General features: G+C 66.3%; 1 protein-coding gene across 1 annotated transcript in view; it reads right to left on the minus strand.

Annotated features, from left to right (window-relative positions):
- The window catches only part of SLIT1 (slit guidance ligand 1), a 138905-nt gene that overhangs the window by 14596 nt on the left and 98127 nt on the right, over positions 1-26182 (minus strand). The window contains 19 exon segments of the mRNA XM_073354611.2: positions 1047-1118; positions 2249-2320; positions 2709-2780; positions 5047-5115; positions 9175-9307; positions 10082-10248; positions 11561-11704; positions 12420-12563; positions 13094-13168; positions 13397-13541; positions 14267-14290; positions 14877-15040; positions 15569-15712; positions 15877-15948; positions 16516-16587; positions 18762-18833; positions 24111-24258; positions 24635-24698; positions 24700-24799. Of these exon segments, the coding sequence (XP_073210712.2) occupies positions 1047-1118; positions 2249-2320; positions 2709-2780; positions 5047-5115; positions 9175-9307; positions 10082-10248; positions 11561-11704; positions 12420-12563; positions 13094-13168; positions 13397-13541; positions 14267-14290; positions 14877-15040; positions 15569-15712; positions 15877-15948; positions 16516-16587; positions 18762-18833; positions 24111-24258; positions 24635-24698; positions 24700-24799 (1953 nt within the window).

Below are 26182 nucleotides of genomic sequence, written 5' to 3' on the forward strand. Positions count from 1 at the left end.
CCCCAGAGCTGGGAGCTGCTCCAAGCTGCTCGGAGCTGCTCGGAGCTGGCCAGGCGGGAGCCCCCCTTTCCCCAGAGCCAGGCGAGTGGCGTCCCTGCCTGTCTCGGGGGGGCGGACGTTTCTCGGGGCTCGGCACTGAGCGCTCTGAGGGCCCACGGCACGGTGCCCTGGGAAGGAGACAGTCCTGGCTTTCCTGAGCACCCCCTCTGGGGCCCCCCTCCCCCAGGAGCTGACTCTGGGGCCCCTCTCCTAGGAGCTCGCAGAGGCTGCTGGCCAGGCCGTGCGCCAGGGCACGTCAGGACGTGTGGGGCCCGGGCACTTGCTGCTCACCGGGCTTCGGCCCTTGGCTGCCCGCCTGCCACGGTCTCCCTGCCACAGTCTCTCCTGTAGCCGATGGGTGCCCAGGTCAGGGGCTGACTGTCCTGGGCCTGTGCACATGCCCTGCCATGCCGGGGACCGGAGAGAAGCTGCATGGGGGCTGCCAGGGGTGTTCGGGGTGAGAGGGGGCCTCGCAGACCCTGTACTGACCCTGCTCCCAGCAGCACCTCTCGCCCCCCGGCTGGGAGCCCAGCTCCGCTCATTCCCAGCGAGGCTCCCGATGCCAGGGGTTTGCCAGGGGATCCCAGCTGCCGTTGGAGCCGAAGAGCTGGTCCTGCCTGCGAGGCTGGCTGCAGGTAGCTGCTCCCGACTCGCCTGGAGTGAGAGCAGCTGCACGGCCCCGCGGCGCAGAGGGGCTGGAGCATGCCGGCGGCATGGAGCAGCCGAGTCCCTTCTGCACTTACTGGGCCCTGCGTCAGCGGCACTCGAGCCAGAGAGCCAGGGGCCTGGCTGGGGCCTGGCAAGGCCTTGGCCACGTGTTGCCCAGGCTGCAGAGAGACGCTGGGACCTGGCCCCAGGCGCTGACCCCAGAAGGAAATAACGCCCCCACCCCAGCAGTGATTGTCTCCTGCCCTTTGGGGCCCGTCTGCGATCTCTGAGCTCTGTGGGGAGCCTGGCCCAGCACCGTGGGGCCTTCCCGGGGCAGCCGGGCACAGGGAGCTACTCACAGGTGGGACAAGGAGGTGACGTCGGCGAAGATGCCCTCTGGCAGGCTGGAGATGTCGTTGCCGTGCAGAGACCTGCGGGAACGAGAGGCTCTGAGCCCAGAGGATGCTGGCAGCTTGGGATCAAGGCTCATGGCAACACAGGGCCAGAGTGCGCCACCGGGCAGCCCGTGCATTTCCATGAGAGCCAGGCATGCGCCCGCCCAGCGCGGGGCCCAGAGGGACACCCAGGCAGCTTACACCCTCGGGCTGCATCCACCTGGAGGCAGCGGAGCAGGAGCCCAGGGCTCATGGCGGCAGCCCCGCCCCTCGCCCGCCTCCACCCCCATCCCCTGGCACCGCACCGCGTCCGCCCGGCACCTTCCCCAGCCCCCCGTCCCCTGGCACCGCGTCCGCCCGGCACCTTCCCCAGCCCCCCGTCCCCTGGCACCGCGTCCGCCCGGCACCTTCCCCAGCCCCCCGTCCCCTGGCACCGCGTCCGCCCGGCACCTTCCCCAGCCCCCCGTCCCCTGGCACCGCACCGCGTCCGCCCGGCACCTTCCCCAGCCCCCCGTCCCCTGGCACCGCACCACGTCCGCCCGGCACCTTCCCCAGCCCCCCGTCCCTTGGCACTGCGTCCGCCCGGCACCTTCCCCAGCCCCCCGTCCCCTGGCACCGCGTCCGCCCGGCACCTTCCCCAGCCCCCCGTCCCCTGGCACCGCGTCCGCCCGGCACCTTCCCCAGCCCCCCGTCCCCTGGCACCGCGTCCGCCCGGCACCTTCCCCAGCCCCCCGTCCCCTGGCACCGCGTCTGCCCGGCACCTTCCCCAGCCCCCCGTCCCCTGGCACCGCGTCCGCTCGGCACCTTCCCCAGCCCCCCGTCCCCTGGCACCGCGTCCGCCCGGCACCTTCCCCAGCCCCCCGTCCCCTGGCACCGCGTCCGCCCGGCACCTTCCCCAGCCCCCCGTCCCCTGGCACCACACCGCGTCCGCCCGGCACCTTCCCCAGCCCCCCGTCCCCTGGCACCACGTCCGCCCGGCACCTTCCCCAGCCCCCCACGGCTGAACCGAGCTGGGACACACGTCCTCACACCACGCACCTCGCCCCTGGCGCTGTAGGTGCTCAGCACCTCTCCAAAGCAGGCCACTGACAGCGCCACGGAGGTGCCACTTGGGCCCCTGCTGTGAGCAGAGCAGGACACTGCCCTGGGCATGGGGACGTACTTACAGCAGCCGGAGCGCCCGGAGCCCTTCAAAGGCCAGTGGGGGGATGCACTGCAGGGCGTTGTAGCTGAGGATCCTAGGGACGCAGGGGAGGAAGCAACACGCGGTCACGTCCTCCGAGCACCGACACGCACCCAGTGAGGGGCGGCGCCCCGGTGGGGCTCCCCTGGGCTGCTCCCGCGCCGTTCTCCCTTACGGGATGCCGCCGAGTCACCCCCGGGCAGAGGCCCAGCACCCCCCGCTCACGGCCTCTCGGGCGCCCTCCAGCGAGGCCACCAGTGATGGTTCTTCTTCTACAGGATCCGGCCCTGGACTGCACGGCCCAGAGGCCTCAGCAGCAAGCCAGGTGGGGCTGCGTTTGGAGGCAGAGCCCAGTCTCCTCTCTGCAGCACTCCCAGGCCTTGCCCTCCCACCCCTCAGTGGGTCAGTAGCCGCAGCCCCCTCCCCGCGGGGCCGGGACTTACAGGGTGGTGAGCTGGCTCGTATTGCTGAAGGAGGAGTTGCTCAAGGAGCTGATCTTGTTGTTGCTCAGGTCTCTGGAAAACACGAGGGCAGCAGGGTGTCAACTGGGCTGGGCTCTCGGCCTCGCCCAGCCTGTGGGTGGTGCTGGCTGGTGTCACACGCCATGGCGGGCGCAGGAGGTACAGGCGGGCGCAGCCCCAGGGGCCGGGCAGTGGGAAGGAACCGTGGTTTTGTAGGAGATGCCACCCCCTGTGGCCAGGCTAGGGCAGGCGGGCGCTGTGGTGTGAGTGCCCTGGGTGCCTTGCAGGTGGTGTGATTCCTCTGCCACCGCGGGCTCCCCTCGTCCACTGGGGCCCCGGGAGACGACGCGCCGGCAGCTCCAGGAGGAAGCTGTTTCCTGTGGCAGTTTAACCACGTGCCACTCGATTAACCAGTACTGCCAACGCTCAGGTCACTGGCAAGTCTCCTGGCTGCCGGTGTTTCTCATGAAGCCCCAGCTGCCAAGTCAGGCGCTGAGCTGAGTGTTCACTTCACTACGCTAGTTTCCAGCCCTCCGGGTTGCACAGCAAAGCTTGAAAACGTCACCTCCCCGTGCCGGCACCAGGAGGCAACGGAAAGGCACCCGGGTGCACTCGCTGGTTGACTGTGGCCTGGTGTGACTTTTGCAGGGGGCGGTGATGCAGGTTCCACTCACCCCGTGTGGGTGGCGGGCACAAGCCCTAGGGAGGAGAGCGGGGCTGCTCCGCTGGGTACGTAGCTACTGTGGTTCGGTTCCCTGCTTTGTCGCAGACTGACCCCGAGAACAAATGGAGACAAACTGGCCATCAACAAGTTTGGGCTCGACATGAGGTGAAGGTTTCTAAGCACTGGAGGGGTGAGCCAAGGGGGGGCAGAACACCGAACCGGCTTCAAGCCTGAGCGTGATACGTGTGTGGAGGGGATGGTGTGATGGGGACTGCCCACAATGGCCAATCGGCGACTGTTAGTAGCAAATACCCGCAACGGCCGGTGATGGGACGCTGGACGGGGAGGGCTCTGAGTTACTACAGCGAATTCTTTCCCACGTGTCTGGCTGATGGGTCTCGCCCACCTGCTCAGGGTCTGGTCGCCATATTGGGGTGGGGAAGGACAGCCTGGCAGAGACCCTGGGGGGTGGGAAGTTGCCTTCAGGTTTAAACTAGTGTCAATGGTGGATTCTCTGTAACTTGACGTCTTTAAACCATGATTTGAGGACGTCAGTGACTCAGCCGGAGGTCGGGGTCTAGCACAGGAGCAGGTGGGTGAGGTTCTGAGGCCTGCGATGTGTGGGGCAGAAGGACCAAAAGACTCTATGGCTCAGAAGCTCACCCCAGGGCCTGGGGGGTGTTGGGGTCTGCGATGGAGAAAGGGGGTCACTCCTAGTTTCTCCAAAGAGAAGGGAGTTGTTTTTTCTCAGACAAGGGACTGGGAGCACCCACCTATCAGGAAGGTTCCCCGACACGTCCCAATATAAGCCCTAATTTTCAACTGTTTATAACTTTCCCAAATGTCAACCAGGGGGACTGAAACTGGGCAGCGAGCGAGGCGGGGACTGCAGAAGGAGGGAGGACGATCCCGTGGTTAACGCAGTTGAATGCTGCCCTGGAGAACTGGAGTCTGTCCCTGCCTCTGCCACAGAGTTCCTGTGAGATGCTGGGCAAGTCACTTAAAGGGGCCACTACGGTGTGTGCCCGGTTTTCTGGGTGCTAACGGGAGGCGCTGAGGGCTGCTCTGCAGAAGTGCTGGGCTATGCCCTGAACAGTGAAGGGCAGCATCAGGCTCAGTGCTCTGACCAGCCAGGTCCTCGGCAGCTCGGAGCCCCGGTGGGTGGGCACTTTGGACATGGCTGTCTCTGCGTTTCCAACAGGCTCACAGCCCTTCCCCAGGGTGCCGGGGGAACGGGACGTGGGACTGGAACGGGAGCAGGGAAAAGACAGGACAGGGGACGGGGCAGAGGGGGTGAATTTGGGGGCAAATGGGCAGAAGACGCTGGGCCTGCTAGAGCACACACCCTGCCATCGCCTGGCTGGGCCCCCGCGGTCCCTGCCCTCACCGGCCCCCTTCGGGAAAGCAGCTGAGAAACCTTCCGCGCCGCAGGGAGAGAAGCGGCAGGTTGGAGCCAGGAGCCCCCGAGGGCTGATCCCAGCTTTGTCACGGCTTCCAGGCTGCGCGGCCTTGAGCGAGTGCCCAGACGCCGGCTGGCTTGCTGCCCCCGCCCCCACGCACTGCCCGGCCTTCGCGGCTCGAGTCTCAGCCAGCCCAGCCCACGGGATCCCTGCCGCCGGGGCCCACCCAGCAGCAGAGCCGGGCCGGGATACTTACACCAGCTGCAGGGATCTGAAGGAGGAGAGCTCTCCAGGGACCCGCGCGAACTGATTGCCGTCCAGGTAACTGCGGGCGAGAACAAAGGCCCGTCACCAATCGGGGCTGGGCTCAGGAGGCCGGTGCACGGGCAGTGAGGGGGCAGGGCTCACGTGTGGGGTGCAGCACCAACCGCACCCAGTTCGGCCCGGGGTCCGTCCGTGCAGAGACCCCCCGACCCCACGCTGAGCGGAGCACAGCCATGCAGGGGATCAGGGTCCCGCCCTGACTGCGGGGGCTGGAAGTGTTTGTGGTTCCTGGCCAATGGGAGCTGCAGAGCTGGTGCTTTGGGCAGGGGAACATGTAGGAGCCGGAGGGGGACGTGTCTCTGCTTCCAGGAGCTGCCTGAGGTGGGCCTGCACCCCTAACCCCCTCCCGGGCCCTAACCCCCTGCCCCAGCCCGGAGCCCCTCCTGCACCCCTAACCCCCTCCCGGGCCCTAACCCCCTGCCCCAGCCCGGAGCCCCTCCTGCACCCCTAACCCCCTCCCGGGCCCTAACCCCCTGCCCCAGCCCGGAGCCCCTCCTGCACCCGAAACCCCTCATCACTGGCCCCAGCCAGAGCCTGCACCCCCAGCGGGAGACCTTACCTCCCCCCTGCACCCCTAACCCCCTCCCGGGCCCTAAACCCCTGCCCCCGCCCGGAGCCCCCTCCTGCACCCCTAACCCCCTCCCGGGCCCTAACCCCCTGCCCCAGCCCGGAGCCCCCTCCTGCACCCGAAACCCCTCGGCTCCACCCCCAGCCCGGAACCCCTCCTGCACCCCAAACCCCCTCCCGGGCCCTAACCCCCTGCCCCCGCCCGGAGCCCCTCCTGCACCCCTAACCCCCTCCCGGGCCCTAACCCCCTGCCCCAGCCCGGAGCCCCTCCTGCACCCCTAACCCCCTCCCGGGCCCTAACCCCCTGCCCCAGCCCGGAGCCCCTCCTGCACCCCTAACCCCCTCCCGGGCCCTAACCCCCTGCCCCAGCCCGGAGCCCCTCCTGCACCCCAAACCCCCTCCCGGGCCCTAACCCCCTGCCCCAGCCCGGAGCCCCCTCCTGCACCCCAAACCCCCTCCCGGGCCCTAACCCCCTGCCCCCGCCCGGAGCCCCTCCTGCACCCGAAACCCCTCATCGCCGGCCCCAGCCAGAGCCTGCACCCCCAGCGGGAGACCTTACCTCCCCCCTGCACCCCTAACCCCCTCCCGGGCCCTAACCCCCTGCCCCAGCCCGGACCCCCTCCTGCACCCCTAACCCCCTCCCGGGCCCTAACCCCCTGCCCCAGCCCGGAGCCCCCCTCCTGCACCCGAAATCCCTCATCACTGGCCCCGCACCAGAGCCTGCACCCCCAGCGGGAGACCTTACCTCCCCCCTGCACCCCTAACCCCCTCCCGGGCCCTAACCCCCTGCCCCCGCCCGGAGCCCCTCCTGCACCCGAAACCCCTCATCGCCGGCCCCAGCCAGAGCCTGCACCCCCAGCGGGAGACCTTACCTCCCCCCTGCACCCCTAACCCCGTCCCGGGCCCTAACCCCCTGCCCCAGCCCGGACCCCCTCCTGCACCCGAAATCCCTCATCACTGGCCCCGCACCAGAGCCTGCACCCCCAGCGGGAGACCTTACCTCCCCCCTGCACCCCTAACCCCCTCCCGGGCCCTAACCCCCTGCCCCAGCCCGGACCCCCTCCTGCACCCGAAACCCCTCATCACTGGCCCCAGCCAGAGCCTGCACCCCCAGCGGGAGACCTTACCTCCCCCCTGCACCCCTAACCCCCTCCCGGGCCCTAACCCCCTGCCCCAGCCCGGAGCCCCCCTCCTGCACCCGAAACCCCTCATCGCCGGCCCGAGCCAGAGCCTGCACCCCTAACCCCCTCCCGGGCCCTAACCCCCTGCCCCAGCCCGGACCCCCTCCTGCACCCCTAACCCCCTCCCGGGCCCTAACCCCCTGCCCCAGCCTGGACCCCCTCCTGCACCCCTAACCCCCTCCCGGGCCCTAACCCCCTGCCCCAGCCCGGAGCCCCCCTCCTGCACCCCAAACCCCTCATCGCCGGCCCCAGCCAGAGCCTGCACCCCCAGCAGGAGACCTTACCTCCCCCCTGCACCCCTAACCCCCTCCCGGGCCCTAACCCCCTGCCCCAGCCCGGAGCCCCTCCTGCACCCGAAACCCCTCATCGCCGGCCCCGCACCAGAGCCTGCACCCCCAGCGGGAGACCTTACCTCCCCTCTGCACCCCTAACCCCCTCCCGGGCCCTAACCCCCTGCCCCAGCCCGGAGCCCCCTCCTGCACCCCAAACCCCTCATCGCCGGCCCCAGCCAGAGCCTGCACCCCCAGCGGGAGACCTTACCTCCCCCCTGCACCCCTAACCCCCTCCCGGGCCCTAACCCCCTGCCCCAGCCCTGATCCCCCTCCTGCCCTCAGAACCCCTCAGCCCCAGCCCGGAGCCCCCCTCCTGCACCCCAAATCCCTCATCGCCGGCCCCAGCCAGAGCCTGCACCCCCAGCGGGAGACCTTACCTCCCCCCTGCACCCCTAACCCCCTCCCGGGCCCTAACCCCCTGCCCCAGCCCTGATCCCCCTCCTGCCCTCAGAACCCCTCAGCCCCAGCCCGGAGCCCCCCTCCTGCACCCCAAATCCCTCATCGCCGGCCCCAGCCAGAGCCTGCACCCCCAGCGGGAGACCTTACCTCCCCCCTGCACCCCAACCTCCTGCTCCAGCCCAGAACCCGTACCCCTCCCACACCACAACCCACTGCCTCAGCCTGGACCCCCCTCCATACTCCAAACCCCTCGGCTCCACCCCCAGCCCAGAGCCCCCTCCTGCACCCGAAACCCCTCATCGCCGGCCCCAGCCAGAGCCCTCACCCCCTCCCACATCCCAACCGCCTGCCCCAACCCAGAGGCCCCTCCCACACCCTGAACCCCTCATTTCTGGCCCCATCCCGGAGTCCGCACCCCCAGCCGGGGCCTTCCCCCCCTGGCCCCGCACCCCAGCCCAGTGAAAATGAGCGAGTGAGCGAAAATGAGGGTGGGGAGAGTGAGCGCGGGGGGGAGGGGGGGGCCCTCGCAGAAGGGGCGGGGCCTCGCAGAAGGGGCGGGGCAGGGTGTTCTGTTTCGGGCGTGTAGGAAGTTGGGGCCAGTTCGGCAGGGCCTGGGGCCGGTTCGGCAGCCTCCGCCGGGAGCAAGCGCGAAGCGGGCGAGGTCACAGCCCCAGTGCAGCGGGTGCTGCGTGAACACCCGGCGAGAGACGGCCCCGCCCCAGAGTCCCAGCCAGCGCATGGGGCGCCCCATTGCTAACGAGGATTTGTTCTGCTCCTGTTTAATTATGGGGCATGGGGGGGTCACAGGAGCAGGAACAGCTAATGCCCCCCCCCGACTTTAATGTGCAGCCTCCATTAGCTGCGTTTCCTGCCCTCCCCTGCCCCCCTGTCTCCCGCCGGGCGGGTCACACACCTGGTCGGGGCCCGAATGACGTGGCGCTACCCTGACCCCTCCTTGGAGCAGCGCAAACAGCTTCGTCTGGCCCAGGCATTCCCGCAGCTCCCACGTGCGGCCGTGCCCCGCCGTGCCCCGCCGTGCCCCGGGACACCAGGGAGCGTTCACAGGACTGGGCTCTCGCAGGCTGTGGCGGAGGGGGGATCCCCTCTGGCTCGGGGGTAGCCCCCCCCCACCCACGACACTGCCACTGTCAGCCCGCTGGCTGGGCCAGTGCTGGCCTGGGCACCTCTCCTGGGGCGGGAATTCACACCTCCAGCTCCCCATCGACGCCCGCTTCATGGCCAGGCTCCGCTCTTGGGCTGCCGGGGTAAATGCCACTGAAGCCAGTGGGGTCCCTCTGGATTCACACCAGCGTGCTACGCACGTGGCTCTGGGCCCGTTGCCAGGCGGATCAGCTGGCCTGAGCGTGCAGGGTGTCACTGTGACCTCCGGGGGGGAATGGCTGCTGCAGGGGGGCCCGGCTGTTCTGTGACTGTCACCCCCTCCCTCCTCCCAGCCCCTGCTGGGAAATCTGTCCCGCTCTCCCTGTGCTCAGCAGGCCTGGCCTCGCAGGCTCCCTGCCCCATGAGCCGGGGCCCGGGGTGGGCGGTGAGAGGAATCGGGCCGAGCCCTGGGACACTCACAGCTCAGTGACGTTCTTTGGGATCCCCTTGGGCAGGGACTTGAGGTGTTTGTTGCTGCAGCGAACGACCGTGTCCAGGCAGGTGCACTCCTGAGGGCACTGTGGCCGTGGGACGCAGCCCGTCTCCTCCTGGCCTGCAAAGTTGCGGGGGAGCACAGCAAGTAACGGGCCCATCCAGATCCAGGCTCTCGCCCCGTCCTGGGGGCAGAGATTCCTACACTCCAAGGCCAGAAGGGCCCTGGGCCGTGCCTGCCCCCCAAGTGCCCCAAAAGCAGATCCCTTGCTGGAGAATCCGCCTGCCCCCAGGTCACTTGTTCCAACAGCTACTTCCCCTCCCTGGCACAGATCCACGCCTGGTTTCCAGCCTGCAGGAGTCTCGCTCCAGCTTCCAGCCCCTGGGCCTTGTTAGACCTTCCTCAGCTGGTCGGCAGCCCACCGCCCAGGACTCGCTCCCCGTGGCGATACCTGTGGGCCGTAATTAAGTCACCCCTTCACCGTCTCTCTGGGAAACTGAGCAGACGGGGATCCAGGGGTCCGGCACTACAGGGCAGGTTTTCCTCAGTCTCGTGTGCCCTTAATCGAAACCAAACCAAGGCTAAAAATCAAAATAATGCTGTCCCTGATGCCCTTGGGGCGGGTGTAACTCCCCAGCCTGAGTTAATCCGGTCCAGCCACCCGCCTGCTGGCCCACGTGCCTGGGCCCTGGGTCGTGTCCCAGCACCAGCCTCCGCTCTGAGTCTGAGACCAGCCGGGCGCGGCTTGGAGGTGGCACAGCTAGGACCGAGAGGCTGGCGTGGGGTGGCAGCGGGGCCCGACGTGGCCAGCCGGGAAGCACCTGCCGGGGGACCCTGCTGCGGGGTGACCCATCATCGGCCGCCCCGCTCAGCCCCATGGCGCCTGTGAGTTACCTTCCTCACACCTGAAGTCGGGGAAGGCCACGTCCTGGAGCGGGATCTGCCGCAGGAAGTCGGGGTTCTGGCAGCGCGGGTTCCCCGTCACGATCTTCCTCCTCCGCAGCCAGTCACCCAGCCAGGCCAGCCGGCAGTTACAGTCGAAGGGATTGGCCAGCAGGTTCCTGCGCAGCAGAGGGGAGTGCGGGGCTAACGTGGTACCTGGAGTCCCCCTGGCTCCCAGCTCCCGAGCCAGCGGGGCCTGGACCAAGCCTCAGGCGTGCGCATCTCTGACGTTATGAGTGTAATATAATATCTCATTGAAAGGAGACAGGGCCAGAAAGAGTTAATGAACTCCCAGACTGACCTGACCCAGGGCTGAACTTTAAAGCCTGGTTAGGAAGAGATGGAAATGGAGAGAGCTGTGAAATGCAGCTGGCATGGTGAGAGAGAGAAGGGGAGCTGTGTGCTCAGGGCTTGTGATGTCAGCAAACGAGGCTTGGCTATGGCTATGGCTTTGATTCAAAGACCAAAAAAGGAGGATTAACATTTAGGAAGACACTTGAGTGACATAGTATTGTTGTCTATGTGCCTCTTTGAAGGTTGTGGTAACCTGTGTCTGAACAGTGGAATGGATAAATGACCCTGTGCTAATTGCCAGGGTGTTTGGGAGAAGGAAAGTGAAGCCGATTGTTTTCTCAGGCCAAGAGGCTGCTGGAAATGTATAAAAACCCTGGGACATGGTCCTTCTTCATCTCAGATCTGCTTTGGGTTTCAAGAAGGGGAAACCCTGAGTCATGAGGATTGAGATCCCCAGTCACTGACTGGAGTCACCCTGAAGATGGACACTGGACTGTAACCTGTGGACTATTTCTAAAAGGACTTTTGGCCACTACACACTCACCATCTCTGCCACGTACCTGGACCTCAAGAACTGAACTCAAGTCTGCCTGTATATTGATCTTTCAGCCAACTCTCTCTCTTTTCTTTTTAAATAAATGTTAGTTTAGTTAACAAGAATTGGCTCTAGCGTGTATTTTGGGTACGATCTAAGTTATCATTGGACCTGGGAGTGTGGCGGATCCTTTGGGGTTGGAGAATCTTTTCTTTTATAGGATGAGATAAGATGTTCGGTAACCATCCTCGTATCTGACAGGTGTGTCTGGAGGGGGGCCTGAGGCTGGCACTTTAAGGGCACTGCGTCGTGTGGACGTCAGAGTACCCGGGGAGGTGATACAGAGGCTGGTTTGGGCTGGTTTGATAACTCTAAGTATTGGAATATCCACCAGCGTGTGGGGTTTGTCTGCCCCGGTCTGTTTGCAGTTCACCCCGATTGAGTGACCTCAGCGGGCTCCCCCATCGTTCCAGCATCACCCACCCCAGAGCCCAGAGGCAGCGGGGCGGGGCCGTCAGGCAGGCAGGGAGAGGGAGGGAAGGGTCCCCAGGCCGGGCTGAGCTGGCTGGGAGCGGCAGGGACCGCGGGACGCCCCGACTCACAGCGTGGAGAGCGACTGCAGCGTGTCGAAGGCGCCGGGCGCGATGGTGCTGATCTGGTTGTCATAGAGCGAGAGCAGGCGGACGCTGCGCAGCCCCGTGAAGCTGTCGTTGTGGATGCAGCTGATGCGGTTGTTTCGCAGCATCCTGGCAGGGAGGGAGGGAGGGTTAACGGCCCCCCGAGCAGTGCCCCGGCCTGGCTCCCTGTCGCCATGCCAGCCGCACCCGCCCGCTGCCCGCCTTGGCACCCAGGAACCCTCACTGCAGTGAGACTCAGCCCTGCCCGGAGCCGGGGCACCACCTCATGCACGGGGCGCTGGGCGCACGGACCCCCCAGGAGCAGCCCCGGCGACTCAGGCCAGCTGGGGGCGGGGAGGCAGCAAAGGGCCTGGCCCAGACCAGCAGCAAACAGACGCCCCACGTCAGTGCAACGGGGGCAGCGCCAGAGGGTGCCACTCCCCGGCTGTTCCCCATCCCTCCCGCCCCCGGCCCCGGCAGGGAGGAAGCAGGCACGGGGCACCCTCCTGCCCAGACAGCGCCGGGGTGAGTGGGGGGTCTCCCTCTCGTCCCCAGGGCCGGGGTGAGTGCGGGCGGCAGGCAGCAGTCAGACAGAAGCAGCAATGATCAGGCTCTGTGCCAGGGCAGGGGGTGCAGTGGGAGGCTGCCCCGAGTGGGGAGAGCCGTCTGGGTCGCGCCTGCTGGGGCAGCTGCAGGGGCCCGATCTAAGGAGCAGGCAGCGTGAGGGCGGGGTGCGGCACCGGGAGGGCAGACGCAGGCACGGGGGTGGCATGAGGCACCCAGTGAAACCCGCCCGCAGCCCCCCCCAGCCCCCCCAGCCCGATCTGGCCCCGGCTCCACTCACAGGGTGCGCAGCCCCACCAGGCCCCGGAACATGCCGCCGCGCACCGACTCCAGCTGATTGGCCGTCAGGTGCAGCTCGCTGACGGACGCCGCCCCCTCGAAGGCCCCGTCCTCGATCTCCGTCACCTTGTTGTTGCTCAGGTTGCTGGAGAGAGAGGGGAGCAGCAGGCTGGGCCTACGCAGGGGATGGGGGGGTGCAGCCCCCCAGAGAGCCACCCCTGTGCACTGCGGGCCATCACCTGCTGGGTCCCACCCCTCTATCCCCTGGGGGCGTCCGGTCCTACATGCCGTGGGAACACGGGCAGGCTGGGGGCGTCTGTCCAGCAGGGGCCAGCACCAGCTGCTGCAGAGAAGGTGTATGGCACCCCCTAGTGGGAACTAGTAGAATAACTGGTCTGGGGCGGCGGCGGTTCCTCCTGGCCCTGTCCGTGAGAGGCTGGCTTGTGCCCAGGAATGGGAGGTTTACCGTAACTCTGGCTGTTCTTACTAGCCACAGAAATGCCCACTCCTGCTCAGCTCATGGCCTCAGTGACATCTTGCGTCAGTGAGTTCCACAGGTAAACGATGCAGCGTCGGCCTCCCCCTTCCGCTGGCTGTGCCCTGCTCCCCGGCCCTGCCTGCAGTGTCTCCAATGCCCTCACCGTGGCCGCGAGGACTCGCTGGGGTCGCACTCACATTTTTTTCAGGTGTGGGAGGTTTTTGAAGAGCCCCGTGGCCTCCAGGACCGAGATCTCGTTGCTGTTCAGGCGTCTGGGAGTGGGGGAGGCGGGGAAGAGAAGAACAAAGACGCTGACGATGAGGCCCAGGCAGGGCTCGGCCCCCCCGGAGGAATAAAGGAAGCCCCCTGCCCCCCCACAGCTGTGACGCATGCAGCCCCCTGGACCGGGCGGGGGCTCCGGCAAGGCGAGTGCGTGTGCAACAGACAGACAGACCCGGGGCAGGACGCCCAGCACGCGGGGAGCCGCCGGGGGCCCTTACAGCTCTGCCGTGGCCTGCGGGATGCGCTCCGGGAGCTTGGAGAGTTTCAGGCTGGAGCACTCCACCACGCTGGCCTCACAGCGGCACTTCGGGGGGCAGCTCACGTCGCTGCTGCACTCGCGGTTCAGCTGCTGATCCTCCGTGCCTGCCACGAGAGACACGCCGGGGAGGCCAGGACGCCAGCCACCGCCCTGCGGGGGGGGCAGGGGGGCGGGCTCTGGGCGGGGGGGGCTGGCCTGCCACAGTCCTGCCCCAGTGCAGCGAGGTCAGCAGGGGGCAGCGCAGCCTGCCGCGCATGAAGCTGCACCTCCTGCTCCCCCGGGGTTTAGGAGCAGATGCCATTTCCCTGCAGCGATCAAGCCCCCGGGCCGGGGGGTTCAGGGCCACCCCTGCCCCACATGGGAGTTGAGATCGCAGCCCCCAGCTGCTCTCTGCTAGAAGCCCAGGCAGTGCCCGGCAGCCAGGCGTGGGGAGGGGCCATGGCTGGTTTTCTTCTCTCATTCAGCCTCCATCCCAGCCCCTGCACCAGCCCCGTGCCAGTGTGTGGCGCTGTGTGGGGCGTGGGCCAGGCTGGGTTAGGGCCTTTGACTGCTTAGCAAAAGGCCATTCGCCCACCTCTGGAGCCGGACCCCAGGGTGCCAGCAGCCGGTGGCAATATCTGTGCCAGGCCGGAGAGCCGGGCCATGCGAGTCCTGCGGGGCACTGTACCCAGCGACTCAGAGCCCAGGTACCCGGGAACCCAGTGACTGAACCTTGCAGGACGTCACACGGCAAACCACAGCCCCTCCGAGAGAGGCCCATGGACAGTCCCTGGGCAGACACGTCCCCTCAGCCCCGGCTCCCGCCCGCAGGGCTCTGCTCGGTCCTTACCTGGGATAAAGTACTGCTCCTTGGCTGCGGAGAGAAAGGCACAAACACGTTAGCGGGGCAGCCTGGCGCCGGGGCCCGCGTGGGGAGGGGGACAGCTGGGCACAGCCAGTGGTGCCTGGCGAGATCTCCTCCTTCCCGCCCTCGGTTCGCTCAGTGAGACAGGCTCTGGTGGGCTGGCACTCAGGGCTCGAGCCCCGGCTCTGCCACTGACCGACCGGCTGAGCTTGGGCAAGTCCCTCCAGCTCCGTGCCTCAGTTTCCCCTCCTCCCTTGCAGAGCAGGGTGTGACGTGGTGTCTGCGGCGCCCAGCACCCCACGGCTCTGTCAAGGCCACGATAGCGGCGGGGGGGACGGATGCTCTGGTTCCCCAGGGAAGGGCCCGGGGCTGGCAGAGCAGGAGCTCCATGCCCCAGCTCACCCCTCTGCCTGCTCAGCACCCAGGGGGCACCGGCCCCTCGCTCCCTTCACTGACGGGGCCAAGATCCTGGAGGGACCCCAGCTGCCTTCCGGGGTCTAACAGCAGCTCCCCGATTAAGTGCCTCCGTGCCCCAGCCCCGGGTCCCGCAGTGGTAGGGGGCAGGGAGGGCCCTGGACAGAGGAGATGGACTCACCTGAGCAGCGAAACTTCTTGCTCTTGATCTGGCCGATGCGCTTGTTGGCCAGGCGGCGCGGGCTGGCGCAGCGGGCACCGCTGGTCTCAATGGGGTTGGCGCGCAGGAAATCCGCCAGCCACCGCAGGTGGCAGTCGCAGATGAAGGGGTTCTGAGCCAGGTGCCTGGCGGGGGGGGATGCAGAGGGGAGGAGGGTGAAGCTGGCCCCAGCACTGAGCGTTACTGGCCAGGCCCTGAGCTGGGGGTGCCGGCCCCACATGGGCAGGGCCCTGGCTCGCAGCTGGGCCCAGGCGGGTAGCGTCAACCCCAACAGGGCTCTAGGGACTCTGTGGGTAAATCACAGCAACCCCCGGCCTGGCCCCTCTGTGCTGCCCTGGGGCCTGCAGAGCAGCTCATGACCCCCAGCCCCAGCTAGCCCTCCATGCTGCCCCACCGAGCCCTGCTGCGGGGCCTGCAGCACGTGGTGCTGGGACCCCCCCAGGTTCCGCTGACTTACCCGGTTCCAGGGTTTTATTCCCCCCTCAGCCCCGGGGGAGCCCAGGATCCGAGGGCATGAAGGCCCCTTTGCCCACCCCCCAGGCTGCACCTCCTGGACCAGAGCCTGCCCCACGTGGGCCACGCAGGGCGGGGCAGGAATCCCCCCGAGCCTGGGAGTTGGTGGCTGGGCGGGGCGGGCGCTGCCTGGCACTCACAGCGTCTGGATGGCCCGCAGGGGGGCGAAGGTGCCCTTGGCCAGGCCCTGCAGCTTGTTGTCGTACAGCGAGAGCAGCGAGAGGCTCTGCAGGTCCCCGAAGGTGTCAGCACGGAGGCAGCTGATCTTGTTGGCGTTGATGAGCCTGGGGGGGCAGGGAGACGTCAAACAGAGACGCAGGCCGGCCCTGCTCTGGGCCCTGCCGGGGCCAGCCCGGGGGGGCACCGCAGACATCGGGGCTGGCACTCCGGGCTCCCGAGAGCAGAGCCGGGCAGACCCCAGCCCCTGCCCGAGCCGCCGCATCCTTACAGCAGCTGCAGCGCGTGGAGTCCCCCGAAGACGCCCCTGGGCAGGTCTGTGATCTTGTTCCCATACAGCACACTGGAAAAGACAGAGCCCGTCGCTCGCACGCAGACCCATGGGCATCGGCCTGAGCCCCCGGCCCAGCGAACAGGGATCCCCACAGGACCCCAGCCAGGAGCCCCGCAGCCCCCAGCTTTGCCGACCCCCAGCACGGGCCACCCCACGTTGCTGGGGCCCCAAGCCTTGGTCCTGGCCAGGGATCTTACCTCCGCCTCCAATCCAGACCCACCTCCCAGTGCGACGGGCTACCCTCAGCCGAGGGGCCGCGGGTCGGGAGTGAGGGGTGTTGGCGGAGCAGCGGGGGCCCAGGGCTGGGGCTGCGGATCGGGAGTGAGGGGCCTTGGCGGAGCGGCGGGGGCCCAGGGCTGGGGCTGCGGGTCGGGAGTGAGGGGCGTTGGCGGCGTGGTGGAGGCCCAGGGCTGTGGGTCGGGAGTGAGGGGCCTTGGCGGCGCGGCGGGGGCCCAGGGCAGCGTGGCTCCGTAGCGGCTCCCAGGGACCGTGTGACGATCAGTGAGGCTGGAGGTCGTGATTCCCGGGGCTCTGGACGTGGCGAAGCCCTTGGCCGGGGGCGGCCCGGGGACTCACAGGGAGTTCAGCGAGCGCAGCCCCTGGAAGGCGTCACGTGCGATCTCCGAGATCTGGTTGTTGCTCAGGTCTCTGCAAGGCAAAAGGGGAAATGCCCAGCGTTGTCTTCCCTCCCCAGCCCCCGTCCGCCACACCAGCCCCGCCCAGCTGCAGCCCTGGGGGGCCCAGAATCCCACTGCTCCCCACAGCACCCCATGGAGGGGCCAAGTCTTTGCCCAGTCGCCCTCCACCGGGCGGGGAGGGACAAGGTTGTGGGATGGCTAGCCGCCCTGGGGCAGAAGATGGGTCTCTCCCCCACGGGCGCTGCAAGGATGACAGGGGTTATGGGGCCGTGGCAGGTGCCCTGAGGGGAGGGTGATGGGCTGGCGGATGGGCTCGCAGGAGTGGGGCTGGGGGTGGGTCAGGAGGCAGAAGCTTCAGCTGTTGCTCTTGTGAGCTGGCCAGTTGTGAGTCCCAGTCCTTAGGGCTGGCAGGCCAGCGATGGGGGCAAAGGGGGAATTGCCCAGGGGCCTGGGCAATGTAAAAGGGCCCGGGGAGGTCCCTGGAAGTGGCACGGCCATGCAACAGCCTAGTTACCACTGTGCAGGTGCTCAGGGAATCCACCCAGGGACCTGCCGCAGCTGGGGGTACCCCTCCCCCAGACCCCACCTAGCCCGGCCCAGCCTGGACACAGCTGGGATACCCGAACTCTGGTGTGGTGGGGGCGCCCCTCCTCAGGCCCGAACCCAGCCCCAGCCCTGCTGCAGGGAGAGAGAGCTGGGGCGGGGTGGTGGTGTCTTCTCTCCTGCCGTAGCCCTAGGGCAGCCTGCACCCCAAACCCCTCATCCCTGGCTCCACCCCAGAGCCCGCACCCCCAGCTGGAGTCCTCATCCCCTGCACCCAACCCTCTGCCCTGGCCCTGAGCCCCCTCCCGCACCCCAAACCCCTCGGCCTCACCCCCACCACATGGATTTTGTTATGTGCACGAATACGGAGGTGATGTGTCACACAGGGTCGTGTCCCACCTCACCTCCATATTGGGGCACGTAACAAAATTCATTCCACACACAGCTGGGAAACATTCGAGGGAACTCGGCAGTGGGGCCGTTTTAAATTGCCCGGCTGGGCCACAGGCCTCCTAGGTGTGCGGGGTGGTACTGGCGGCCAGTGGTGCAAGTAGAAATAATTTCTTGCCAGTACTGCACTCATGGGAGGGACACAATGGGGGGCACGTGACCCTCCATGTGACCCTGCCCAGCCCCAGGTCCCCACGCTCTCCCCGTCCCCTCTGACACCCCCGTTACCTGTCTACAATTTAACAGAGGCAGGTGTAAAATGATGCTCTGGGTCCCTGGGGCCACCTGTACCTCCAGGTGTCATTGAGGGTCCAGCAGCCCCCCACATTGAAGGAAAGAAGGCTAGGGAGGACAGTCACCCCACTTGCCGGTAACACAGTATCAGTGCCAAACTAAGCTTCTGCCAGCCTGCCTTTACCAGCCCCTGTGCCTTTGACGTGGCCCTGACCAAGGTAAAACAGCCGGGCACATGCTAACGAAGGCTTCCTTTAAGGTTGTTAGCATAGGGATTGTGCTGTTAAGAATGAATGGCCCTCGAGGCACAGCCCTGCCCCCCAGCCATGTCCTCTGGCGGGGCTCCGTGGGCGGGTGTTGGAGCTGCTGCCATGGGGCCGTCCGGTGGCCCCATGTCTTCCCAGCACCCGTTACCGGCTAGAAACCTCCTGCAGGTTCGGGGGCCCGGGGGGACGGCTGTCCTGGCACTCCTGCCAGCGCGGGCAGCCGGGCGGGCACGTGGAAGCCCTGGCTGTGCCGGAAGAGCGTGCCCAGCAGCGCAGCCAGCCAGGGCCGCTCCAGGCACCAGCCAGCACAGCTGCAGCCCCGCCCGATGTCAGGTGGCCCCTTCTAGGGGCCCATGGACTGTTCTGCCCTGGGGCCCGGAATTGGTGTGGGCGGCTCGGAGGGCTGGTTTCGCCCCACAGGCGCCCTAAGCCCCATTGGGACCTGCTGCGTGAGCCTGGGGCAGAGGGGCCCAGTGCCGGGGGCCCCGCCCTGCCCGCTGTGGCGGGGACTCCACTGGGTGGGGAGCTGAGAGACCACAGGGCACCCAGGACAGGACCAGAGCCCCTTGGGCTCCTCACGGGCTGAGACTCCAGAGGCGGCAGCAGGGACGCGGGGCAGGCGCTGGGGGCAATGGGGCAGAGGCACGGGGGCAGTTCCGGGCACGCCCAGGGTCAGGCTCGGGGCACTTACATCCGCCGCAGCTTCTTGTAGGGCGAGAAGGCACCAGGGGGGACAGATCTGATCCCGTTCAGCTCAAGGCGTCTGTGGGGAGACAGAAAATGAACCAAACCCGCCCGTCCTGCTGGCTGCCTACTGCAGCCTGGCCTCTCCCTGCAGGGGGCGCTGTGGGGAGCACAGGGGGGTGCTGGCTGTGGGGGGAGCTGCCCCAGCCCCACCTCTCCCTGCAGGGGTGCTCTCCGCGGCGCAGATTTGCCCTGGGCTGGCTCAGCTGGAGTTCCCGATGGAGATTCGCTCTAGTTACACTTTGGGCGAAGTCCTGGGGGAACAGGTGAGCAGGGCCACTGCCCCCCCGGGGGGAGGGGGGGTTGTCGGGAAACTGGGTGTGATGTTATTGACATAATCTGTATAGATCATCGTTGCAACCAAAGTCCTGTAGTGGCACCAAATCTTGTATAAAGGGGGTCAAATGAGGAGTCTAAGACGAGGTGATGGTTGGCTGGTTATGATTATGCTGCCTATATGTGGGTATCATTTTTGTAGTTGAAGTTATGAATATTGGCTCTGTACTGTCCGTAGTTCAAACTTGTGCTCTGCTTCTGGGGGACACCCCAGACAAGTTGGTGTCAGCTCTGCCTAGCCTGCTGGGTGGCTCATTAAGGACCATCAGCGACACAACTGACCCATTGAGAGAAGGCAGACACGCCTTGCGACTCAGCAAAGTGTGCAGGGACCTGCCTATGGACAGAACTCTGAGGTGTTTCCAGGCCGTGAGATGGGCAGCTTGTCCTTGGGACAAAGAAAGCAGAGACCACATGGCAAGAGACTATAAAAACCTGCTGCAGCTCCTCCATCTGGTCTTCAATCCTGCTTCTGACCTCTGGAGGGACTTTGCTGCACTGAAGCTTTGAACCAAGGACTGAAAGACCCACCCCAGCTGGGGATGTTCTTCAGAGACTTGATTTGAACCTGCAGCTTATTCCATCACTGCTGCAAGCCTGAACCAAGAACTTTGCCATCACTGTATGTCATTGATTCCATTTCACCACTTCTAGCTCTCGTGTCTATCCTTTTCCTTTTCTGAATAAACCTTTAGATTTTAGATGCTAAAGGTTTGGCAACAGCGTGATTTGTGGGTAAGATCTGATTTGTACATTGACCTGGGGTGACGGTGCTGTCCGTGGGAACCCGCTGAGGTCACTCAGTCTGGGTGAACTGCAAACAGACCGGGGCAGACAAACCCCACACGCTGGTGGATATTCCAATACTTAGAGTTATCAAACCAGCCCAAACCAGCCTCTGTATCACCTCCCTGGGTACTCAGACGTCCACACGACGCAGTGCCCTTAAAGTGCCAGCCTCAGGCCCCCCTCCAGACACACCTGTCAGATACGAGGATGGTTACCGAACATCTTATCTCATCCTATAAAAGAAAAGATTCTCCAACCCCAAAGGATCTGCCACACTCCCAGGTCCAATGATAACTTAGATCGTACCCAAAATACACGCTAGAACCAATTCTTGTTAACTAAACTAACATTTATTTAAAAAGAAAAGAGAGAGAATTGGCTGAAAGATCAATATACAGGCAGACTTGAGTTCAGTTCTTGAGGTCCAGGTACATGGCAGAGATGGTGAGTGTGTAGTGGCCAAAAGTCCTTTTAGAAATAGTCCACAGGTTACAGTCCAGTGTTCGTATTCAGGGTGACTCCAGTCAGCGACTGAGGATCTCAATCCTCATGGCTCAGGGTTTCCCCTTCTTGAAACCCAAAGCAGATCTGAGATGAAGAAGGACCATGTCCCAGGGTTTTTATACATTTCCAGCAGCCTCTTGGCCTGAGAAAACAATCGGCTTCACTTTCCTTCTCCCAAACACCCTGGCAATTAGCACAGGGTCATTTATCCATTAACCGTTCAGACACAGGTTACCACAACCTTCAAAGAGGCACATAGACAACAATACTATGTCACTCAAGTGTCTTCCTAAATGTTAATCCTCCTTTTTTGGTCTTTGAATCAAAGCCATAGCCATAGCCAAGCCTCGTTTGCTGACATCACAAGCCCTGAGCACACAGCTCCCCTTCTCTCTCTCACCATGCCGGCTGCATTTCACAGCTCTCTCCATTTCCATCTCTTCCTAACCAGGCTTTAAAGTTCGGGGCCGGGGTCAGGTCAGTCTGGGAGTTCATTAACTCTTTCTGGCCCTGTCACCTTTCAATGAGATATTATATTACACTCATAACATCACACCTGGGTCTGGGGCTTGGTCCTTTGGGATCGAGGGAACCTTTTCTCTTTTACTGGGGTATTGGTTTTCATAACCATCTGTCCCATAACGAGGGGCACTGGTGGGGAGACTGGGAAACTGGAGTGTCCAGGGGGAATTGCTTGTGTGACTTGTGGTTAGCCAGTGGGGTGACACCAAAGTCCTCTCTATCTGGCTGGTTTGGTTTGCCTCGGTGTGCACAGAAACCCCAGCATGGGGCTGTGACTGCCCTGCTCTGAGCAGTTTGCCCTGAATTGGCACTCTCAGTGGGGTCCCGCCAGAACCAGCCTCATTACACCGGGCAACGGGTTTGTCCAAGGGCCGGCTCCAGCCGGCTCTAGCGGCACCACCCTCCTGCAGCCAAGGGCTGCTCTGAAGAGCGACTCCTTTCCCAGGCGGCAGCCACACGCGAGATGTGACACGCCTGGCATGGCCCTGGCCGCCATCGGGAGCCGGCCTGTTGTGCGCCGACGCCAGGTCGGTGTCTGCCGGGGGCTCCCTGGGCGAGCAGGATGCCCGGCTGTGAGGATGTGACGCAGAAGGGACAGGGGAGTGTTGTCCTGGGAATGTGCCCTGGGGATGGGAGACCTGAGCCGGGGGGGGGGGCGGGGGGGTGACACCTCTGCCCAGGAATGTGAAGACAGGCTGCAGGAGAGAGCCTGCTGGGGGGGGTTTAGTTTCAGTTTGGGGCTGGGTGGAGGAACACAGGGAACCCCAGGGCTGGGGTCTAAGCTCCCTGCTCCCCCAGAAGGACTTGACTGAGGGGTCCTGGTTGTACCCACAAGCTCTGTTTTGGACTGTGTTCCTGTTGTCCAATAAACCTTCTGTTTTACTGGCTGGCTGAGAGTCTCAGTGAATCCCAGGAAGAGGGGTGCAGGGCCTGGACTCCCCCACACTCCGTGACAACTGGTGGCAGTGGTGGGACCTGCTGCACCCCGTGAACGGCGCTTCCTGCAGTAAGTGACTGGGGAACAGTCAAACGAAGGGGGATTGACGGGGACCAGGCGTGCTGAAGATTCAGAGAGAGACGATTTCAGGGGGCGGGTAAACCCTGGCAGTGTGTGACCTGAGAGAAGGACTCTTGCAGAAACAGGGTCCCCCGGGGGATTGCAGCGAGCGGTCCCAGGGACGGAGGAGTCTGCAGCTCGACCCTGGCAAAGAGGTGGTGACCTCAAGAAGGACTGGCACCCTAGGGGCTTTTCCTGGAAACCGAGGAAAGCTGCCCGGCCTGCGAGTGGCCAGCAGGGAGATGTACGCTAAACGCCTGAAGAGCGACCTGGTGGAGCTGTGCAGGCAGAGGGGGCTGCGCATCGGGAGGTCCACCAAGGAACAGCTGATTGCCCAGTTGGAGGAGAGGGATCGCTTGGATGACCCGATCCCCGTCCCTGAGGGAAGGCGCCTGGCAGACGCAGCGTGGGCCCTGGGGCCTAACCGGGCTGGGAGGGGTCAGACTGCTGCTGAGGACATCCCGAGACCCTTCCTACCTATGCCTGGGGGAGGGGTTGGGGGAAGCCCAGCGAATACCGAGGGCACCCTGACCCCAGCAGCCAGCAGGGGATCCTCCCGGCGGAGCTCCCCATCCCTGGAGCGGATGCGGCTGGAATGGGAGAGGGAGATGAAAATGGGGGAGCTGGAGGATCATGAAAAACAACGTCAGCATGAGGAGAAACAACGTCAACATGAGCGTCAGGAGAAGGAGAGGGAACGTCAGGAGAAGGAGAAACAAAGACAGCATGAACTGGAGCTGACCAGGCTGAGGAGCAGTGGGGCCCCGGCTGCGGTGAGTGAGGGGGGACCCAAGACCGCAAGGAGCTTTGATAAGTGCTTCCTGGCCCAGCGGAAGGAGGGGGAGGACATAGATAGCTTCCTGACGGCCTTTGAGAATGCCTGTGAGATGCACAGGGTTGACCCCGCAGACAGGCTCCAGTTTCTCACCCCCTTACTGGACCCCAAAGCCGTGGAGGTGTACAGCCGGATGACAGGGCCGGAGGCAGGGGACTATGAACTGTTCAAACAGGCCCTGCTCCGCGAGTTTGGGCTGACCCCCGAGATGTACCGGAGAAGGTTCCGGAGTCAGCGTAAAACGCCTGAGGTCACCTACCTACAACTGGCCAACCGGATGCAGGGATATGCCCGCAAGTGGACAGCTGGGGCCCGAGCTAAAGGTGACCTGCTTGACCTAATCGTACTGGAGCAACTGTATGAACAGTGCCCGTCCGACCTGAGGCTGTGGCTGGTGGACAAAAAGCTCGAGAACCCCCAGCACGCAGGGCAGCTGGCCGACGAGTTTGTGAACAGTCGGTCAGGGGGTAGCCGGGAGGAGTCCCAAAAGGACAGGCCCCCCCCCCCGATGCAGAGAGAGAGTCACCATGGGGCCTCCCAGCGGGGAAATAGGGAGAACCCCCTCCCAAGGGGAACGCCTGGCGTCGGGCCCCTCCGACCCGCTCGAGGGGACCAACGTGACCTGAGCTGCTATCACTGTGGCCAGAGAGGCCACGTACGGACCCAGTGCCCCGGGCTCAGGGACAAACTGAGCAGACCTGATGTGACTCCGCAGGGAGGGGGGAGCGTTGACCTGGGAATGTGCCCTGGGGAGGGGAGACCTGAGAGCCTGTCACCTGAGCCAGGAGGGGGCGGGGGAGGTAACACCTCTGCCCAGGAATGTGGACAAAGGCTGCAGGAGGGGGCCTGCTGGGGGGGTTTAGTTTCAGTTTGGGGCTGGGTGGAGGAACGCAGGGAACCCCAGGGCTGGGGTCTAAGCTCCCTGCTCCCCCAGAAGGAGTTGACTGAGGGGTCCTGGGTGTACCCACAAGCTCTGTTGTGGACTGTGTTCCTGTTGTCCAATAAACCTTCTGTTTTACTGGCTGGCTGAGAGTCTCAGTGGATCCCAGGAAGAGGGGTGCAGGGCCTGGACTCCCCCACACTCCGTGACACCGGCGCCCGGCGAACACAGGCGGGTCTGCTCCCTCGGCCCCACCCGGCCCTGCAGAGCCGTCCCCGGCCCTGTCCCCTGGGGGTGGGGCTGGGCCCAGCTGCTGCGCCCTGTGTCGCCGTGGGGCTGCGGGGGGTCCGGCGGGGGGCACTGGTGCACTCACATCTCTGTCATGCCCTCGGGCAGGTTGGCGGGGATGGCCGTCAGCCCCTTGCCGCGGCAGTCCACCACGCTGTTGCTGCAGGTGCACATGGCGGGGCAGGAGCCGGACGAGAGGCTGCAGACCTGGGCGTGGGAGGCGTCCGTTTGTCCTGCCGGGGAAGCAGAGCAGCGGCCGAGTGAGACGGGGACATGGCCTGGGCAGGGGCAGGGAGCTCGAGGGCGCGGCTGGTGCTGGGCCGGGCGGAGACGCAGCATCACCCTCACCTCACCCCCCAGGGCACCAGCCCCCCCGGCAGCCCAGAGCAGCTCCCTCCCCCCAGGCAGAGCCCCTCGCAGGCCAGACACCCCCCAGGCAGGGCCCCCCCCCGCAGCCCAGACCCCCCCATCCAGGCAGAGCCCCCCACAGGCCAGACCCCCCGCCCAGGCAGAGCCCCCCGCAGGCCAGACCCCCAGCCCAGGCAGGGCCCCCCCTGCAGCCCAGACCCCCCGCCCAGGCAGGCCCCCAGGGCCACAGCAGCCCCTGACCTGAGCAGCTGAAGTCGTGTTTCCGGAGCTCGGGCAGGCTGGTGCCGCGGAGGGGGGGGGGGCCCGGCGCACTGCGTGAAGAGCCCGATGGCGGGGCGCTGCTGCAGCCACCCCGCGAGCCAGCCCAGGTGGCAGTCGCAGAACAGCTGGTTGGAGTGGAGGCGGCTGGGGAAGGGCAGAGGGTCAGTGTCAGGGTCTCCCCGCGGGGACGTCCCCAGCCGCCCGTCCCTGGGCTGCCAGCTCCTGCGGAGCCCCCAGCCGGGCCTCCCAAGCGCCCACAGCCCAGCCCCCCAGGGCCCACGACCCCAGAGCCCACAGCCCCAGGGCCCACGGCCCAGCCCCCCAGAGCCCACGGCCTCAGCCCCCCAGAGCCCACGGCCCCAGAGCCCACAGCCCCAGGGCCCACGGCCCAGCCCCCCAGAGCCCACGGCCTCAGCCCCCCAGAGCCCACAGCCTCAGCCCCCCAGGGCCCACGGCCCAGCCCCCCAGGGCCCACAGCCCCAGAGCCCACGGCCCCAGGGCCCAGGGCCCACGGCCCAGCCCCCCAGAGCCCATGGCCTCAGCCCCCCAGAGCCCACAGCCCCAGCCCCCCAGGGCCCACGGCCCACGGCCCAGCCCCCCAGGGCCCACAGCCCCAGAGCACACGGCCTCAGCCCCCCAGAGCCCACAGCCCAGCCCCCCAGAGCCCACGGCCTCAGCCCGCCAGAGCCCATGGCCCAGCCCCCCAGGGCCCATGGCCCCAGAGCCCACAGCCCCAGGGCCCACGGCCCAGCCCCCCAGAGCCCACAGCCCCAGCCCCCCAGGGCCCACGGCCCAGCCCCCCAGGGCCCACGGCCCCAGAGCCCACGGCCCAGCCCCCCAGAGCCCACGGCCCCAGAGCCCACGGCCCAGCCCCCCAGAGCCCACGGCCTCAGCCCCCCAGAGCCCACAGCCCCCCAGGGCCCACGGCCCCAGAGCCCACAGCCTCAGCCCCCCAGAGCCCACGGCCCAGCCCCCCAGAGCCCACAGCCCAGCCCCCCAGAGCCCACGGCCCCAGAGCCCACGGCCTCAGCCCCCTAGAGCCCACAGCCCAGCCCCCCAGGGCCCACGGCCTCAGCCCCCCAGAGCCCACGGCCCAGCCCCCCAGGGCCCACGGCCCCAGAGCACACGGCCTCAGCCCCCCAGAGCCCACGGCCCAGCCCCCCAGGGCCCACGGCCCCAGAGCCCACAGCCCCAGGGCCCACGGCCCAGCCCCCCAGAGCCCACGGCCTCAGCCCCCCAGAGCCCACAGCCCCAGCCCCCCAGGGCCCACGGCCCAGCCCCCCAGGGCCCACGACCCCAGAGCCCACAGCCCCAGGGCCCACGGCCCAGCCCCCCAGAGCCCACGGCCTCAGCCCCCCAGAGCCCACGGCCCCAGAGCCCACAGCCCCAGGGCCCACGGCCCAGCCCCCCAGAGCCCACGGCCTCAGCCCCCCAGAGCCCACAGCCTCAGCCCCCCAGGGCCCACGGCCCAGCCCCCCAGGGCCCACAGCCCCAGAGCCCACGGCCCCAGGGCCCAGGGCCCACGGC

Source organism: Lepidochelys kempii, chromosome 7 (genome assembly GCF_965140285.1).
Source record: "Lepidochelys kempii isolate rLepKem1 chromosome 7, rLepKem1.hap1, whole genome shotgun sequence".
In the NCBI taxonomy this organism is placed as follows: Eukaryota; Metazoa; Chordata; order Testudines; family Cheloniidae; genus Lepidochelys; species Lepidochelys kempii.